The sequence below is a fragment of the Manis javanica genome, chromosome 12 (genome assembly GCF_040802235.1).
Source record: "Manis javanica isolate MJ-LG chromosome 12, MJ_LKY, whole genome shotgun sequence".
In the NCBI taxonomy this organism is placed as follows: Eukaryota; Metazoa; Chordata; class Mammalia; order Pholidota; family Manidae; genus Manis; species Manis javanica.
Window position 1 is genome coordinate 107,503,796 of NC_133167.1, and position 20,120 is coordinate 107,523,915.

The window sequence follows — 20,120 nt, forward strand, 5'->3', positions numbered from 1 at the left end:
TCTTTGATACAAGCCTCCGAACAGGGGTGAGGCGACACCTCACTGTGGTTCTGATTTACCCGTCCCCGCTGATGAGCGGTGTTGAGCTTCGGAACTTTCTGTGCCTTTTCCTTACCTTTGACTGATACAAGGTCTTAGAAAACTAAATCTGATTCACCATCAGGTTGTGTATGTCTTGTGAGTTAAGAATGGTTTTCACATTCTGAAACGGTCAAAGCAACAGAACAAAAACAGAACAAGAATATTTTGTGACACGTGGAAATTATATGAAGTTCATATTTCAGTGTCTAAATAAAGTTTTATTGGAATGCAGCCACATCCTTCACTCCCACCCCCTCTCTGGCTGCCCTCGCCCTCTCACAGTGCTGCGTAGTCGCAGCAGAGACTAAGGTTCTCGAGCCCACATGCTTGACCACGTGGCGCTTCACAGAAGAAGTTAGGCCGCCCCTAGCTTGGACCTCTCTTTTGTCTCTGTCAGGCCTATCTTGGTCGATTTTAATTCCACTCCCAGCAGTTTCTCCTCAGTGCAGGACCCCAGCCTAGAAAGGCTCCCAGGCCAGTCAGTTTTGGGAGTTCTAGGGTGTAGCTGTCCCGGGACCCTTCAGTCCTGTGTGCCTCTTGCACCCACGCTCTTGGGTCGGGCAGAACGCAGCAGGTCGCCCTGCTGTGCTTCCGAGCGGGAAGTTGGGGACTCAGCTGCCGCAGCGCTGCCTCCTTCCTCCTGCACAGATGTTCACGCCACACGGACCCGGCAGCTGACGGTGATTCGCCTCCGCGTGTTTGGGAGTTGATGAGAATACCTGGGCTTGGTTTTGAGATCCAGGACATCTGTTTTCATGTGGGAATCAGAAAGATCTAAACAGTGTTAAAATTTTAAAATAAAAAAAATTCCTGTAAGTTCTATTTTGTTCTTTTTCAACTTTATCTTTTTCTGGGGACATTTCTTGCTTCTTTCTCATGCTTTGCTGTTCTCCTCTTCTTTAACATGTTGAGCATTCTTCTTCTCCCGTCCATGTTTGATGATTCTGTCTCTGCAGTCTCGGCTGGTCTGGTCTGGTTTGCTTTTCCTAAAGACGGTCGTGATGGTTTAATCGCAAGTACATGTGCTCGCATCCAAATTCCGGTCACTGCGTCTGCATTATCAGAGGCCCAGGGTAAGGGGTAGTCTTCCTGGGAGATTTGTGTCGCTTCTTGCAGGTGCCGAAGAAGTCACCAGTAACGGCAGGCTTCCTCGTTGTTTGCCTCTGTGGAGAAGTCCTCTGTCGCCCTCTTAGCTCGCTTCCTAGGAGTGTGACTCTTCCTGAGGCCCAGGTCTACGCAGGTGCCCTCCATTCCCATTCCCTTGGACTCCTACAGACAGGCAGGCAGGCAGACACCAGACAGACACACACACACACACACACACACACACACACGGTTCTAGGTCAGTAGGACCCTCCCAGCCTCAATTTTGACCCACCTCTCCACTTTATTTCCAGCCCAAGGGTTTGCAGGTTTATCATTACTCAAAAGAAAATTCTCTACATTTCATTCTCCATAGTTACCCATTATCTTGCTGAAAATGGAAGTCACTTACTTTCTTGAATAACACAAATGTGTGTGTTTAGAAATCTAACAACTGCTTTGTAGACTATCTAAAGTGCCTAAGACAGAGTCATGAAACAGCGCTTTGCCTTTAGCCACCACCCCCATTTTTCTGACATGTCTTCAGCACCAAGAGCGTGGCTTCCCTGTATCCGCTGAACTGTGTGGTCCTTCGATGGCCAAACAACCAGATACAGTTTCCCCTTTAGCTTATGGGTCTGATTCCTATTAAAATACAGCCCTCCTGAGAGTTGCAGCACCGCATGCCTGAATCCAGAGACTTGGAACTGCTCAGCTGTCCCCTTGCTTTCTCTGCACGGCTACACATCAGCATATCAACAGCATTTCCTAAAGAGCCCTCAAGTCCGTCTCCTACTGCTCATATCCACCAGCATTTAGTCGGCGTCCCACACTTCCTGCCTGGGAAGTCACAGGAGCCTCTGCACCTCGCTGACACTCACCCCTGGCCTGGGCTCCTCTGCGGGCTGCGTGTCCCCCTGCTCTCCCCTCCCCGGCAGAGCTCCGGAGCTCCTGAAGCCCCTCCTGCCTCCCTCCACCTGTAGGGTCCCTTCCTCGCAGTGTTTAGTCCCTGGAGAACACCTCAGCCCCCTTTGGAACCTACCTCAGATGTCATTTTCTCCTGGAGGCATTTCCTTGGCCCCTTCCCTTTCCCTAAAGAAGTAAGCACCCCTTCTCAGCGTTGTCTCTTCCCCCACTTTGGGGAGCTGTTGATGCTGCTTTTGTCATTTGTTTTCCAGTCTGCCTGCCTTCAAGGCTGTGGGTTCCGATTACAGCTGCACTTGGTTACCTCTGGTCCCTGGAACCGTATGCACATCTGCACCTGACGGAAAACAGGGCTCAGTAAATGTCTTTTGAGTTTGGGCTGTTTGGGCCTCGTGGAGTAACCTTGGGTATGTGCTGGAAGGTGGATGGTGGCCCAGAAAGGACAGCAAGCATTCTGAATCCAAGGAGGGGTGGGGAAGAGCAGGTGTGGACAGCCTATGAGAGGAGAAGGAAGCTCAATTCTCCCTTTGAACAACAGTGTGGAAACGACCCCACGTCTTCAAAATACCCCTTTGCCTCTGGTGACAGGTCCGGTCCACTTGGGTCCATCAGAAGTAAGGATCTCAGGCATCACGGTACCGAATCTCTCTACTCCTTGAGGGCAGAAAGTGAGCCCTTAACCCCTGGAGCACAGATTGGCTGGGCCTTAAAGTCTAATTTGGGCTCAATGGATAATAGAGGTGGCCCCTGAAGCCAATAAATTATAAAAGAGGATTGCTCAAGAAATGCAAAAATGCTAAAGAGTTCAAAATAGCCCAGTTCCCCTGTCAGTCTCCGGCCGTGGGAAGGGCTGCCTCCCTGTCTCTTCTGGGCCCTGCAGCCGCGGCGAGACGGCAGTCTGTCCGCCATCCGAAACGAGGTCTGCTCTGAGCCTTCCACCTCCTCCTGTGCTGTTGGCAGATCCCCACATCATGCCCCCACTTCTATTTTTGGGACAAAACTTGTGGCATCATCAGTCACAGCCCTTCTGCCCTCTGCTATCAGCAGCTTTGTACACTTGGGACAAAGTCTCTCTCTTTTCTCCAGCTGATCCCCAATAACTCAACAACTGGGTTTCATGTGACTGGCTGACAGCCTGCTCTCTGTGCCAAGCTTGAGGTCTGGGCGTGTCTCCCTCCCACCCTCTGTGGCCCCTGTGGCAGCTGCAAGCGGCAGACGTGCTGCCGAGGGGCCTTACTCCTGCGTCCCCAGGACGGCCTCGTGGGTGGCGGGCCGAGCCCAGGACAATGTCCTTGTTGCAGTGCCGCTGTCCGGGGCCTTGGCTGAGGTTTCCTCCGCTGGATGGCAGGAGGGAGTGCTGAGCCAGCCTTTTCTGCACGTCTCTCTGGAATATTAAAGATGGAAAACTACTGTTCCCAAAGATAAGCTGTGAATTCCAACATTTAAAAAACTGAAACTAGATTAGTGAAGGATGACTGGGCCAGTAACTTGGAGTTCTAGGTGAAGCCCAGGCCTGGGGCAGTCCCACGGCCTGGGGCAGATACTGACTCCTAAGCTGTGAACACAGCCCAGTGGAGAGCTGGGTTAGCCTGTGGACTCTCTGCATGTGCTCATTTACCCTCAGTTACATCATCGTCACGACTGACTCAGTTAATCCTACAGTTGTTAGGGGTATAAAAGCAGATTCGGTTTTCCTGCACACAGAAAACACTTTATCATTTTAAATCAAAGATGAAGCAAAATTGAGAACAGGGAACAGAATTTCATTACAACCACAGATGACTTTAAAATACATAATTTCTGCTTTACAGTATGGCCAATTAAGGCAAATAATTGCTAAACACATACAATAATTGTATGTCAAGTTTTCTACTCTCTCCTCATTGTTTTGATTGCTTGGAGTGAGGCCGGTTTGTTCTGCAAATTGGACTCTGTGCTGGGAATTCCCATCAGTTGCCTGCTGGATGCGGCTTTGGGTACGTACGCCTCCTGGAGCAGTGCACACGCCAAGCTGCGTTTGCTACCGACTTCTTGTTTCATTATTAGTGTACAGAAATGCATCAGAGTTATGTGTGCTGATTTTGCATCCTGAAATGTTACTGAAGTCATTTATTTGTTATAATGGTGATTTTTGGTGGAGACTTTAGGGTTTTCTATATATAACACTGTGTCACCTGCAATAATGCCTGTTTTACTTTTTCCTTCTGAATTTGGATCCCTTTTGTTTCTTTTGTCTTGCCTAATTGCTGTGTCTGGGACCTCCAGTGCTTTGTTGAACAGAAGCGGTGAGAGTGGGCATCTTTGTCTTATTCCCGATCGTGGTGGGAAGCTGCCAGCTTGTCATTGTCGAGTATGATGTCAGCTGTGGGTTTGTCATATGTGGCCTTTCTTTTGTTGACATATGTTCCCTCTCTACCCTATTTGTTGAGAGTTTTTATCATAAATGAATGTTGAATGTTGTCAAATGCTTCTTCTGCATCTGTTGAGATGATCATATGAATTTTATCCTTCGCTTTTGCTGTGGAATATCACATTGATTGATTTATAGATCTTAAATCATCCTAGCATCCCTGAAACAAATCCCACCTGATCATGGTGAATAATTTTATATTTTTGATGATATTTTACAGCTTTTAATTTCATGTATCACTTAACTGATTTAAATTAATTTTACCACTTGTCCTTTACCCTTCATACTTGCATGTTAAGTGGTTGATCCACTACTTTTTTATTGACCTTTTCCAGTGAGATTTTTACTTTTGTATATTTTCTTATTATTAATTAATGACTTTTTTTTTAGTTTAGAAAAGTCCCTTTTCCATTTCTTGTAAGGCCAGGTTAGTGGTGATGAAGTCCTCTCGCCTTTGCTTATCTGGAAAGCTCTCAGTCTTTCCTTCATTCTGAGTTGAAACCTTGCCAGGTAGAGAATTCTTGGTTGGCAGTTTTTCCCCATCAGCACTTTGAATATATTCTGCCACTCCCTTTTGTCCTGTAATGTTTCTGCTGAAAAACCTGCTCAGTCTTTCACATAACATGTTGCTTTTCTCTTGATGCTTTTAAGATTCTTTATTTTTAACTTCTACCATTTTAACTATAATGTGTCTCAGTGTGTTCCTCTTTGATCTTATATTTGGAACTATCTGGGCATCCTGGAACTGAAATTCTGTTTTCTTCCCCAGATTAGGGAGTTTTCAGCCATTATTTCTACAAATAATTTTTCTGACTCTATTTCTCTCCTACTTCTAGGACACCTAAAATGCAAATGTTATCCCACTGGATGTTCCAGAGGCCCCGAGATGGCTTCACTCCTTTTAATCCTTTTTCAAGCATGTGCTGCTCTGTCTGACTGTTTTCCATCGCCGCGTCTTCCGGCTCCCTGACCCGTGCTTCTGTGTCACTCGTTCTGTGACTGAACTGCCCTGGGGTGTCTTCCGGTTCAGCTGGAACTTCTGCTTGGCACTTTCTTACACTGTTTATTTGCTGAAGTTCTCCCTGTGTCACCCATTCTTCTGAGATTGGTGAGCACCGTGATGGCCATTATTTTTTTTACACCTGATTCACATATCTTTAAGGACTGAAGGAAAAAAAAAATCTTAACACTTGAAGCCGTCTTTTTTTATGCTTCCCCTTCCTAAAGGCCAAGAATACAGCACAAGGGTAACCGAGCACGCTTCAGTGCTGGGGCCGACGTGGCTCCTGGGCTTACGCTCATGATCAGCTCAGAACAGAACCTCAGTGATGCGCAGTGTTACGCAAAACTGACTGAGGTCACAACTGTAATGTTGTTGGACGTGTACTTTCACAATATGGATTTCTTTTTCTTTATTTAAAATATTTATATTGAGGTACATAAAATAAGTTGCACAAATCTTAGTGTATAGCTTGATGAATTTTGACATGTGTAAACACCCATGTATCCATCACCCAGATGGAGTTAAAAAACATTCACACTAATTCCGCCCCCTCCACCTATTTATGACCATTACTTTAAACTCCCTATCAGGTAGGTAACCTCTCTCCATTGCATGAAGATATTTTCTGGGGTGTTGTGTGGTGCTCTTGGCTTGGAACGTGTCTCTCTGTCTCATTTTGCCCCTGTCTGTCCACGTGGATTGGTTGCAGCACCATGTCCCTCTGTCTTGAAGGAGCTGTCTGTACAGGAGCTGTTCTGCATGCCCCAGGAGCATAGTCTACCCTGGCCACAGGAGCCGGGCACTATGTGGGCCTCTGTTGTGCAGGCTGTGTGTGCCCACCTGCTATGATAAGGCTGTGGCTGCTCTGCTTTCTAAGGTCAGGGCCTAGAGCCCCTGCCCAGTCCGTCTATGGCTCAGCCACTGCACAGGGAGGGTGGGGCCCGGTGCAGTTGCCCAGCTCGGTTCCAGCCTGGGGTGGGCAGAGCATGCCCTCCGATGCCAGCAATATAGAGGAACAGCACCAAAAATGTGCACCTGAGCTCCATCACCCACAAGTTAATTTTTGAGCGTGATGTAAGATGGGGGTCTAGTTTGATTCCTTTACATGTGAATATCCAATTTCCTCAGCACTATTTACTGGAAAGACCATCTTGTCTTCCTTGAATATCCTTAGCTCCTCTGTCTAATACTAGCTGACTATATATACTTGGTGCGACTCTGCGGGGAAAATATTTTCCCAGCCTGGGTCAAAATACCTTTGAACTGAAATCAGTCAAAGGAAGAAATGAAGTGAGAGACTCATTAATTGCTTACGAACAGTCGCCCACTTCTGCTCTCCCCTGTCTTTTGCAACCCGGCTGCAAAAAGGGGCCCCCACCCAACCTCTCTGGTCCAGACGTGCTCCCTAGCTACTGATAATTGGTTCATCTCCCGATGAACTGCTTCTCTCCACCCCTTGGAAACACCCATTGATACGGAAATGCACTAAGGCAGGCGAGAGGTTCTGGAAATAGTGCAGTTGTACCCATACTTGGGCTGGTTCCTTAGTCCTCAGGTCTGTTCCATCAATCTGTCTGTTTTTAATGCCAGAACCATATCATCTTGATGACTGTAGCTTTATAGTATAGCCGGAAACCGGGAAGTACAATGTCTCCTGCTTTTTTTCATCTTTAACAGGATTACTTTGGCTATTTGAGGTCTTTGTGGTTCCATATACATTTTAGGACTGTTTTTCTACTTCTGTAAAAACGTCCATTGGATTTTTGACAAGGGAGTACATTGAACCTATAGATGGCTTTGGGTAGTACTGACATTTTAATGATTAAGTCTTTCCACCTTTGAACACGGAATGGCTTTCCATTTATGTGCATGTTCTCCAGTTTCTTTTATCAGTGCCTTGTGGTTCCAGAGTAGCAATCTTTCACCTCCTCGGTTAACTTATGTGTAAGAATTTTATTGTTTTGAGGCTATTGTAAATGAAATCATTTTCTGTATTTCTCTTTGAGAAAATTCATAGTCAGTATATAGAAACACTACTGATTCTTGACGGCCTGGCAGCCAGGACCTCCAGAACCCTGTAGAACAGGAATGGTGAGAGCGGGTGTGCTTGGCTTGTTGCTGATCTTAGAGAGAAAGCTTTCAGCCTTCACCGCTGAGGACGATGCTGGCTGCGGGCTAACATCATAGGCAGCCTTTCAGGTTTATCACATTCCCTAGAAAGAGCAGAGCCGAAGGATTTCAAAGTCCTCCCAGGGCGCCTGAGTGTGAGTGGGCTCAGACTTGGCATGGCCGGCATCCTGCCCGGGAGGCCCATTCGGTGCTCTGGGAGCTGCCAGTGCCTCATTCTCCGGCGCCTCATCAATCTCTTCTGATTGTTTGTGTCCTGATGATCAACACAAACCAGCCCCTGCGTTTCTGCTGGAACAGGAAGGATAGTCAGGGTTCATGCTTTTGGGGTGTCGGATGGCTTACAAAGATTTTTCACACCTTGTATTTTCGATCCTCACAAGAATCCTTGTGTTAGTATGAGATGCAGTGCGGCGACGTTCTCCTTGTTACACCTAAGAATCCTGGGAGCAGGGGAAGTTGCGTCAGCCTGCCCTGGGTCTACCAAGTGGTGGGTAAAGGCTGGAACAAGCTCTCCTGACAGGCTTTGCAGCACTCCATGGCTTCTGTCTGGTCCGATGAACTCTGCCTGCTGGCTTCAGCCACGTTACAGCTTGGGTGCTGGTGTTCACCCTGCTCCAGGAATGACCCCCTGCGGATGCGAATGCTAGACTGGGCTCCGCGCTCCGTCAGCATCTGATCCACCCTGGTGGGTCACTTGGACTCCTCAGTCACCCATCACAATACTGCACCACACGTCCTTCCTTGAAAGATTCAAAGGGCATAACTGTCAATTCCCCATGGATTCCAATCCAGATGCAGCAAACACTGAAATACCTACTGATGCCACAGGGTGAATGCATTAGTCACAGTCTCTAGAGGAACAGAATCGATAGGATGTATTTATTATAAGGAATTGGCTCTTGTTATGATGGAAGCTGTGAAGTTTCAAACGTACCACTGGCAAGCTGTCAACCCAGGAGAGCCAGTGATGTGAGCTCCAGTCTGACAGCTGGCAGGCTGGGGATGCAAGAAGAGATAGTGTTTCTGTTTGAGCCCAAAGACAGATGTCTTAGGTCAAGGCTGTCCAGCAGGAGGGGTTCCCCCTTATTTGAGGAGGTTCAGCCTTTTTCTTCTAGTCAGGCCTTTATATGATTGGCCCCCCACATTGGGGAAGGCATCTGCTTCACTCGGTCTACTGACTCAAATATTATCTCAGCCAGAAACATCCTTGCAGACACGCCAAGAATAATGTTTCACCAAATACCTGAGCAACACATGACCCAGTGAAGCTGACATGACATCTCCCTGGGCTAGGGCATTTTACAGATATCTTCACCCTGTTCAAGGGGTGAATGGCTAAACTGTGGTGGAATACTGCTCAGCCATCCAAAGGGGCCAGCTACTGGCAGACAGCACGGGTGAGCCCCTTGGGAATTATGCGGGGTGATGAAAGCCAGTGCCGAAAGGTGACATACTGTACATTTCTATTTACATAACATTCCTGATGTGACAAAATTACAGAAATGGAAAACAGATCTGTGGTTGCCTGGAGGAGAGTCTGGGAAGCTGGTTTGGTTTCCGAGGGTGGCGCATGGCGTCATCGAGATGCACATGCTCTATCTTGTGGTAGCGGGTGCACTAACCTCACACATAATAAATTTGCCCAGAAGTAAATAGGCAAACACACACCCAGATGTATGGATGCCCAGAGAAGTTACACCAGAATCCCTGGGGTAGTCTGGTGTACTCATAGTTTTAAACTTCTCAGGTGATTCTAATGTTCTATCGGAGTTGATTCATTGCCCAGGCATGTTCAAAAAAATATCTTGATAAGAATTTTACCACATATTTGCGACACACTGCTAGGAACAGTGATTTGGCTTAACAAGACATTAACATCCTCAAATCACTAATTCCTGTTTAGAGGTAAATGGTGTGTAAATGTATAATATCCCTCTGAGTATTTAAAATCCTTGCTACTCAAACAGCTTTCAGGACATTGTCCTGGGTCCTTTTTAGAAATGCAGCATTTCTGACTACCCCCCAGATCTTCTGAATAAGGATCTACTTTTTAACAATATCTCCAGATGATTCAAATTCACATTAAAGAGTGATTCTCAAGATAGTGACATGAGTAGGGTAGCAGAAATCTCCCAAAACCATATATATTTTGAAAATACAGCAAATACAACTATTCCTAAAAGAGTGACGCGAAGATACAGTACACCAGCCAGGCTACATCTACATCTGCGGGAACTCAACATCTCACGGAAAAGGGTCAGATACAAAGCCATGACCCGGCGGGACCCGAGCACTCCCCCGACCCCAGCTCACCGGCGGGAGAAAAAGAATCCGAGCGGGGAGGGAGTGGAAGCACAGGACTGCTGAGTAACCAGCCCTAGTAACCTGCACCGGCAGCGCACACACACATCGCATGGTGTGCTGGATACTGGAGGAACGGAAAAGTAAAACCCGAGACTAAGACTGCGAACAGGTTCCCACAGTCGGCTGCCCTGGGACAAAAGAAAAGTGGGCGCTCTAAAGGTCTTAAAGGGACAAGGATTTAACAGGTGGATAAAATCGTTCTGGCACACTCAGCCCAGCAGGCTGGGAACTTTAAGGAACTTCAGCCGCCCTAATACCCTAGGTGGCAATGCAGCTCCGAAGCCCCTCACAGTGATAAGCAGCCTGCTGTCCAGTCTCCCCCACCGGCACTGCAAGAAAACCAGATGACCTGCCATTGCTGCGGAGCAGCCAGAGAGCAGCCCCATCCACAGCAACCACACAGAGGCTTCTCCCTGCGCACGGCTGACCGACCCAGAGGCTGCCCCATGTATGTAGCTGACAGACACAGACAGTGGAGACCCGTGCAGAGTCCAGAAGGCACAAAGGGGCTTTGTTCTCATGGTGAACATGTGCTGCTTGCCTGCAAACCCCACCAGTGCCCTAGGCCATCCCACGGCAGCTCAGGGGATTAACCCAGAGGCTGCTCCCTGTGTGCGGTTGACTGGCACAGGCAGCAGGGATGGGCAAGGCGACCAGCAAGCAGGAAGAGACTTTGTTCTCCCAGCTGACACACGCGCCACTCACCAGCAACCACTCCCATTGCCATGAAAAGGCAGAAGAACTTTGCTCAGTCCAAAATCACTCAAACACCAGAGAGAGAGCCTGGTGAGACTGAGATCACCAATCTTTCTGAAAAAGAATTCAAAATAAAAGTCATAAGCATGCTGATGGAGCTACAGAGAAATATGCAAGAGCTAAGGGATGAATTCCTGAGGGAGATAACAGAAATGAAACAAACAATGGAAGGATTTAAGAGCTACAGAGAAATATGCAAGAGCTAAGGGATGAATTCCTGAGGGAGATAACAGAAATTAAACAAACAATGGATAGATTTAAGAGCAGACTGGATGAGGTGCAAGAGACTGTTAATGGAATAGAAATCAGAGAACAGGAACACAGAGAAGCTGAGGCAGAGAGAGATAAAAGGACCTCTAGGGATGAAAGCATATTAAGAGAACTGTGTGACCAATCCAAATGGAACAATATTTGCATTATAGGGGTACCAGAAGTAGAAGAGAGAGAAAAAGGGATAGAAAGTGTCTTTGAAGAAATAATGGCTGAAAACTTCCCCCAATCTGGGGAAGGAAATAGTCTCTCAGACCATGGAAATCCACAGATCTCCCAACACAAGTGACCCAAGGAGGACAACACCAAGACATATAATAATTAAAATGGCAAAGATCAAAGACAAGGACAGAGTATTAAAAGCAGCCAGAGAGAGAGAAAAGATCACCTACAAAGAAAAACCTAATAGGCTATCATTAGACTTCTCAGCAGAAATTTTACAGGCCAGAAGGGAGTGGCATGATATATTCAATGCAATGAAACAGAGGTTCTTGAATCAAGAATACTGTATCCAGCAAGATTATCATTTAAATTTGGAGGAATTAAACAATTCCCAGATAAGCAAGAATTGAGGGAATTTACCTCCCACAAACCGTCTGTACAGTGTATTTTAAAGGGACTGCTCCTAAGGCTAAATACATGTCACCAGAGAAAATAAAACCACAGCAAAGAAAGCAGGCCAACCAAATACTAACTAAATGCAAAACAAAATCAGCTACACATGAAATCAGTCAAGGGAAACATAAAGAGTGGAGGAGGAAGAAAAAGAAGGGAGAGAAATAAAGAATCATCAGACTGTGTTTATAATAGTGTAGTAAGTGAGTTAAGTTAGAAATATAGTAAAGAAGCCACCCTTGGACCTTTGGTAACCACGAATCCAAAACCTGCAATAACAATAAGTACATATCTATCGATAATCACCCTAAATGTAAATGGACTGAATGCACCAATCAAAAGGCACAGAGTAACAGAATGGATAAAAAAGTAAGACCCATCTATATGCTGCTTACAAGAGATTCACCTTAAACTCAAAGACATACACAGACTAAAAGTGAAGGGATGGAAAAAGATATTTCATGCAAACAATAGGGAGAAAAAAGCAGGTGTTGCAGTATTTGTATCAGACAAAACAGACCTCAAAACAAAGAAAATAACATGAGACAAGAATGACATTACATAATGATAAAGGGGTCAGTCCAACAAGAGGATATAACCACTATATATATATCTGTGCACCCAACACAGGATCACCTACATATGTGAAACAAATACTAACAGAATTAAAGGGGTGAATAGAATGCAATGCATTCATTTTAGAAGACTTCAACACACTAGTCACTCCAAAGGACAGATCAACCAGACAGAAAATAAGTAAGGACACAGAGGCCCTGAACAACACATTAGAACAGATGGACTGAACAGACATCTGTGCAACTCTATACCCAAAAGCAGCAGGATACACATTCTTCTCAAGTGCACATGGAACAGTTTCCAGAATAGACCACATATTAGGCCACAAAAAGAGCCTCAGTAAATTCAGAAAGATTGAAATTCTACCAACCAACTTCTCAGATCACAACAGTATAAAACTAGAAATGAATTGTACAAAGAAAACAAAAAGGGTCACAAACACATGGAGGCTTAACAACATACTCCTAAATAATCAATGGATCAATAACCAAATCAAAACAGAGATCGAGCGATATACGGAGACAAATGAAAACAACAGCACAATGCCCCAACTTTAATTGACGACATCAAGTGATTTCCTTTGTGATCATCTTTCCAGTGTGTGATGTTTGACTTTCAGAGCAGTTTGCTGAGTTTGATCAAAAGTATCCCTTATGCACTGACAACTTCAGTTTGGACCGTCTTGAATGTGCAAAGAGAAAACACACTGTGGGAGAGGTTCTTTTCGTGGAATCACTGCTCATCAGCTGGATGAGGAGGTGTCAGCTACTCTGTCGGTGGACTGGACTGACAGGTGGTGGGGACGCTCCCTCCGAAGTCCAGCAGAGGCACGGGGAGCCCTCCTTGTGGGCCAGGGGAGGCACCTGTTGAGTGAAGACCTGGAGCCCTCCCCTTTCGCCTTCCTGGTTTTTAATCAGAGCAGTTCTGAAGTGATCTGTTTCTTGTGTGAAATGTAATGCAACGCCATTTGAACAAAGGGCCTTGCTCTGTAAGGAAGGCTGAAGACAACTCTTCATGAAGGTTTCTGGGAAATACTTTGATTCTAAGTTTAAAGATGATGTGGTTGTATGAGGTCTACTGGACACAATGCTTAGGATGGGGACCCGCATGCGGTGCGTCCTCGGTAACCATTTTAAAATTGATGCCGACCAGTCCACAGACACTCGGAGCCGCACTGTGAGCCCTGGGCAAGCTCGCAGCACGGTGCGGTGATCGCTGTGTTCCAGAGCTGACTCGTTGATGCGACTGCGCGTCATGGAATCTCTGAAAAGTGGAGTATCCATAGGTAGTAATTCGAGTCCTACAGTCCCTTATCCACAATTCCAAAATCCCAAAACTCTGAAAAACAGGTCTCTTTAAATGAATTAAAGGCAAAATCTGACGGGGTACAGATGAGACCACTAATAGTTTTATGCGTCCTATTAACATGAGTTGTGTCACTGAAGAAGCATCAGGTGCCGCCTGCGCCTCAGGCCCTGTGCGGGGGTGTGTGCGGTGCTGCTGGGCGGTGGCTGATGCCGACAGGAGCTCAGAGCAAGAGGCTCATGGGAATGATGTCTGTGGTCAGTGAAGGGGTGGAGGCAGGGTCCGCTAAGGAGAGGGGAGGCCGGTGGGCAGGGAGAGCCGCCCGCCAAGTGCAGGTGGGACTCGGGTTCTGAAGCTGAAGCCTGGTACAGGGGCCTCGGATTAGTGGAATTAGCCGGGTCCCCACGCCTGCCACTTCGCCTGCCCCCACACCTGACTGCCCGGGAGGAGTGTGGCCTGGGCTGGAAGGCTGAGCTGGAGGCTCCCTGTGCCCATTACGCTGGGCAGAGGCTCTGTCATGAAGTGAGGTCTAAGAGCTGTAGCTCTGTGGTTGCCACATAGCTTTTTAAAAACAGCTTTATAGATGTATAATTTCTGCACCATAAAAATCACCCACTGGATGTGTGCAGGCCAATGATTTCACTAAGCAGATATTAGAATTGTACAGTTTCAGAAGATTTCCCTCACTCGAACACACATGCCATCCACCCCGCTTCCCAGTGACGGGTTATCTGCCTCTGTGGGTTCTGCCCTCTCTAGAAATTGTATCTCAGTGGACTCGTATGACAAGTGGTCTTCGTCTGGCTTCCTTCACTCGGGGCTGGGATAATCCATGCTGTTGCATGTATCGGCGCTTCGCTCTGTTTTGCTGAGCGGCAGCCCATGGCATGGACACAACCCGCTTTGCTGGTCCCTGTATCAGTTGATGGATTGCTTACAGCTTTTGGCTGTTGTGAATGGCGCTGCTATGAACACTTGTGCGCAAGTCCTTGTAGAGCCATGTTTCCATCCCTCTTGGGTACATGTCTAGGAGTAAAGTTGCAAGTGTATGTTTATTCTTATTTTTTAAACTGCCAAATGGGTTTCAAAGTGGCTGTATCATTTTGCACTCAGACCAGCAATGTGTGAGGGCTCTAGTTTCTCCACAGGCCGGGCACTTGTTGGCATTCTCAGAATTGCTGGTTATAGGCACTCCCGCGTGTGTAGCGGCATCTCCCTTTGTTTCAGTTTGCATTTCTCTTAATGACGGATGTGAGCGTCTTTCCATGTACTTATTTATCATTTCTCTGTGTTCTTGGGTGACATGTTTTTGCCTATTCTTTACCTTATTAATGAATAGTTGTTTACATAATCTGGATGTAATTCCTTTATTAGATAAATGGTTTGCTACTATAGATAAGGTAAATATTTTCTCCTAGTCTGTGGCTTGTCTTTTCATTTCTTTAATGGTTTTTTTTGAACAGCAAAAACCTTTTTGACTTTAATGAGCTCTGGTTTATTTACTTTGTGAATTGTGCCTTTAGTGTCTATTTAAGAAATTTTTGCCTAACCTAATTTTGGTTTTGACATTAAGTGACTGGTTCTCAGCTAGGAGCACTTTTGTTGTCCAGGGGACACTGTGGGTTTCTGGACACATCTGGATTGTGCCACTGGGTGGGTTGTGCCCCTGGCGTCTGACAGGCCGCGGCCCGTGAAGGCTGTGCACATCCGGTGGTGCTCAGGGCAGCCCCCTCACCACCCACCCTGCACAGAATCATCTGGTCCGTAGTTAGTGCTGCTGAGGTGGAGAGGCCTGGAGGTAAGGATTCTGCTCCATTTGGAGTTAATTTTTGTGTATGGTGTGAGGTAAGGATCGGTACACATTTTCTCTTTTTGCATGTGAGGTAAGGACATAAGTGCATTGTTTGTCTTATTTTTCCCCCCTTTTTCTACGACCATGTGTTTCAAAGAATGTCCTATTGCATCGAGCTACCTTTGGCACCTTTGTTGTAAATCATGTGACCACAACATGAGGATTTGTACCTAGATTCTCTATTCTTTTTCCTTGATCTCCATTGTGTCTTTATGCCAGTACCGCACTACTTGATATCTGTAGTTTAATGTAGTAAGTTTTGAGATCAAGCAGTGTGAATCCTCCAACTTTACTCTTTTTCTATTAACTGTTTTGTCTGTTTGGGATTCTTTGCATTTTTGTATGAAAGTTAGCATCAGCCTTTCAAATGCTATAAAAAAGCCACCTGGGATTTTTGATAACATTGAACGTATAGATCAATTTGCGGAGAACTGCCATCTTACCAATATTGAGTCTTCTGAGCCATGAACTTGGTGTACTCTCCATTCATTTAGATGTTTAATTTCTCTCAGCAATGTTTTATAGGTTTCAGCATCCAGGTCTTTTACTTCTTTCGTAAAATTTACTATTTATTATTAGATGTCACTGTTAATTCCATTTTTGAATTGTTCATTGATAGTAGATGAAATACAATTCAGTTAGTTTTACATATTGTGTCCTGTAATCTTGCTTATTGTTTTTTGATTCCTTGTAATTTTCGACATACAGCATCATGTGACCTGAGAACAGTTTTCCTTCATTTCCAATCTGCATGCCTTTCATTCCTTCCTCGCTGAGTAGAATCTCCAATACAGTGTTAAACAGAAATGCTGAGAGCCACAAACCTTTCAGAATTAAAGGAAAAACAGAATTAAAGGTACTTTTAGCCCTGGGCGTTTTGGGTAAGGGATTCAGACCTATAATAACTAACTTCTGGATTGTTGGGTGGATGAGCTGAGGAACCACATGTAAAATGCTTGGCGTAATGGCCAGCACAGACCAGTGTCTCTTTGTGGGTAGCTTTTCAGAGGAGGATCTTGACTTGCCGTCCGGAACCAGAACTCAGCACTGGGGGTGCAGGCCCGGGTGCACAGATGGCTGGGGGGGCACTCGATGGTCGCTGTGGCAGGGGATGGAAAATCCTCTGTGGTTTGTCCCCAGCAGGAGCCAGCACTATTTTTGTCAGCGTCCTCTTGGTTTAGGGGGAGCTCTGCCAAAGTACCTGAGCTTCTGGGCAGCCTAGGGTGCTTAGGGGCACATGATACCAGGTTTTTAGCATGGGCGCAGCCTAGACCACGGGGCTGTACTGAGGTCCAGCTACACGGGCATGAGTGTTTTGAGGGATTGCTGGTTACGTTATACTAAATCCAAATGAAAGCCCTTCTTTATTTCCTGTGTGCATGGCTACTTCCTTTCTTGAAGGTTTATTCCAGAAGTTCATCCATTATAGTTGTTGAGGGACTTGAAATTTACAGCAGGAATAACAGCTGATCTGAGTGACAGACAAGCAGAGGGAGGTGTCGGGGAGTCTCAGGGGCACCTGCAGCCTTGTAGGGGTTTAGCCCTTCTTCCCTGGGAAAGTGACCAGTCAGCGTGTGCACGGTCCAGTCCACTGCCAGTTTCCTCTGGGGGCGGCAAGCCCACAGTGGCCCTGAGGACCACTAACTGTGGCCCCCACACCTGCCCTCATCCATTACTTCGGGAAGAATCTCAGGCACATGAAAGCAATGCTAATAACTGATGAGTATCCTTCACAGCCAGGACACAATGGGGTCATAAGACCTTAGAGTCTCGCTAAGAGACTCAGGGGGTTCTTTGATCTTGTAATAAAGATCATTTGAATCAATCCCCACGCTTTATTAACAGTATAGTCTTCAATGACAAAGGTTCTGTGACCTTTTAGTTACAAAGACCAGCATCACAGAGGAAAGGCCAGATAGGGCCGGTCAGTGCGTCTCTGGACCACACAGCCACCAGAAAGTCATACAAAGGGGCTTCATTATATAAAAACCATCACACGCACACACACACGGCAAACGTGATGACGGAGAGGCATCCTTTCTACGGCGGGGCCTTCTCTTCACGGTTCTGCTCCTCGCTGCTGATGTGTCTGCAGTCCACTCTGCGAGCTGTCTGCAGGGGCCAGGGACTGCGCCACGTCTCCGTCATTGCAGCAACACGTAGTTTTCAGAGGCACACACCTTGTGCTGAGTGATGGAATCTAGAGAAAGAGAAAAGCAGTTTAGCATTTATACTGGCCAGTCACACAGGAAAACAATAACTTTTTTATATATATGCAAAGTCTTATTTTAAAATCTTAAATGGTCTAGCGGTATACTGTCCATACATCCACATGTCCATATAGGTGGCTATTTAAAACAACATAAATCAACATGAAATAAAGGATTCCTCAGTCACTCTAGTTCCATTTCAGGTGCTCAACAGGCACACAGTCCAATAGCTATGGCCCATCAGGGCACTTCCGCCATAGCAGGACAGTCGGATAGACAGTGTGAACGGGGTGAGTGTGCAAAGTTTGCCGGTTCTTGATGTGGGAGACCTGCATTGTAATCTCAACTACAGCAATTACTCTCTGGTACAAGGCACAGTATAAACAAACATGTAAGTAAGTTTTAGTAATGGCACTGACTATGCATCCTAGGCCATGTCATCAGTAGTGTTCTAAGATTCCTAGTCAAGGGGATAAAAAAAAAATGACAAAAGTAAAAATATAAAGGAAGGGACAAACTGTCTTATTTGTATAAGGTATGATGTGATACAACTGTCTATATAGAAAAAACCAACAGGTTCAAGAAATTGTTTTAACTAATTCAGCAAGATTGGTCTTTATAAGATACGTTTACTAAAATCATTCGCTTTCCTATACCCAGTAATAAATAAATATAAACTGTAATAGATAAAAATAGTGAGTTCAAGGCTAGCCTTGTAACGTCATTTACTTGGATTTCTTGGGTGGGAAGCAAGAGCTGCCGTGCTGGCAATAAACCACGGACTGTCTTGTCTGTGACAGCCCAAATTCTTTGTGAATGTATCAGATAAATGAATGTCTGCAGCCCAAAATCAGAGCAGGACAAATGCTGACAACTGTTACATTATTTTAGATTGAGCTCTTTCCCTCACCTACCATGTGTTCAGCATATCTAGGCGTTCCCAGGACAGCAGCTGGCAAGGGAGATACAGTCCCTGCCACTGGGGGACTTACATTCTGAAGATGACAATACGATTTTTAAAATCCTGGTGGTGATAAAGGCCATGGGTGAAAGGGCAGGGGTCTGCAGAGGGGCTGAGCCGGGCTCTTTGCTGAGGAGCTGTGTGTGAGTTCAGACCCAAATGGCGAACTGGTGGATGGGCTCGAGGAGGCGCACAGGACTGGCGTTTCAGGCCCAGGCAGAGAAGAGAGGAGACGCTGTGTGTCCAGAGGGGCTGAAAATTTCCTATCACTCGTGCCCCTTACTGGTTAAGTTGGCGAAGTCACCAGGTCCTTGTGGACGAGGCTAAGAAATGTGGTTTTCACTTCAGGATTTTAAGGAGGGGAAATAGGCCTCAACCAAATGTGGCTCATTGTAACTGTGCGTAGAGAGTCCAAGAACATTCAGGACCCTACTGGGCGCTTTGCCTCATCAAAATAGGCTAAGAAGTTCAGGGCTGGGAGAAACGTGAGTGGCTCTGTAGCCAGAGAGCCCTTCAGTGAAGGACTTGCCCCTCTCCCTCTGGAATGGGGGTCCCGCAGGGCAGGGCTGGCACTGACGGCCCTGAGCAGGAGGTTCCGGCGGATCCCCGTGCTCCCGCGGCCTGTTGCTGTGCACTGTGGACCTCCCTGCCCCCTGGCCCATGCTGAGCAAGCACCTTTGCCCCCCTTGGCCTGGAGGGCTCGTGGGTTCCGTCCGTGCAGTAAACCACAATCCGTCAGTACCTCCTCACAGATCCCAATCCCTAGAAACCTCATGGTTCTTGAGACGTTCAGAACTCAGGGCTGGGGGGCATCTCTGACTCTTTCCTCCTGCTGTGCCACGGGCCACCTGTCATCCCTAACACACCGTGGACAGTCCATTAGCAGGTCCAAATGGCTCTAGAATTTTCATTAGAATCTGATATTCTCACACCACCTCCATCGATATTAACCTAGTCCTAACCACCATCACTGACCACCTGAACCACCACAACCCAAAATCACTCTCTCTGCTTCTCTTTAAAAATATTTAAAACACTGTTGAAATGTAAGGGTGAGAGCAGACATATTTTGTACCTGACTTAAACCCTAAACTGAGGTTTTCAATGATAAACATTAATTACATGCTGTAGGCTTTTTATAGATACCATTCATCAAATTAAGAAAGTTCCTTTATTCCTTGTTTATGAAGAGTTTTTATCATAACTGGGTATTGGATTTTGTCTAATGCTTTTTAACAGTACTGAAAATGAATGGATTAGAAAAAAGGATTTAATATTTATGTTCTTAGGTTAAGCCCTACTTGATTTATACGTTTCTTAATACAATGCTAAATTTAATTTTCAAATACTTTGGATTTTTATATCTATATTTACAAGTGAGTTTAAGCTGTATATTTATTTATTTATACTAACATTAGGTCAAAATCATGCTAACCTTGTAAAATGAGGTGAACAGCCTCCCTCTTTATCTGTTTTTCAATAACTTGTAATATTTGGTAAAACTTACTACTTAGGGAAGGTGTCTTAAAAACAATTTTTTTGAGTGGTAAAACAGACATGACATAAAATTTACCATTTTT

At 45.9% G+C, this 20,120-nt stretch overlaps 1 protein-coding gene across 7 annotated transcripts in view; it reads right to left on the minus strand.

The window, feature by feature from the left end:
- Positions 1–272: 272 nt before the first annotated feature.
- The window catches only part of MCPH1 (microcephalin 1), a 204,212-nt gene continuing 184,364 nt past the window's right edge, over positions 273–20,120 (minus strand). For all 7 annotated transcript variants that reach the window (XM_073219223.1, XM_036995909.2, XM_036995911.2 and 4 more), the window contains one exon: positions 273–17,569. In XM_073219223.1, the coding sequence (XP_073075324.1) occupies positions 17,429–17,569 (141 nt within the window). In that variant the 3' untranslated portion in view covers positions 273–17,428. The remainder of the gene's footprint in view (positions 17,570–20,120) is intronic.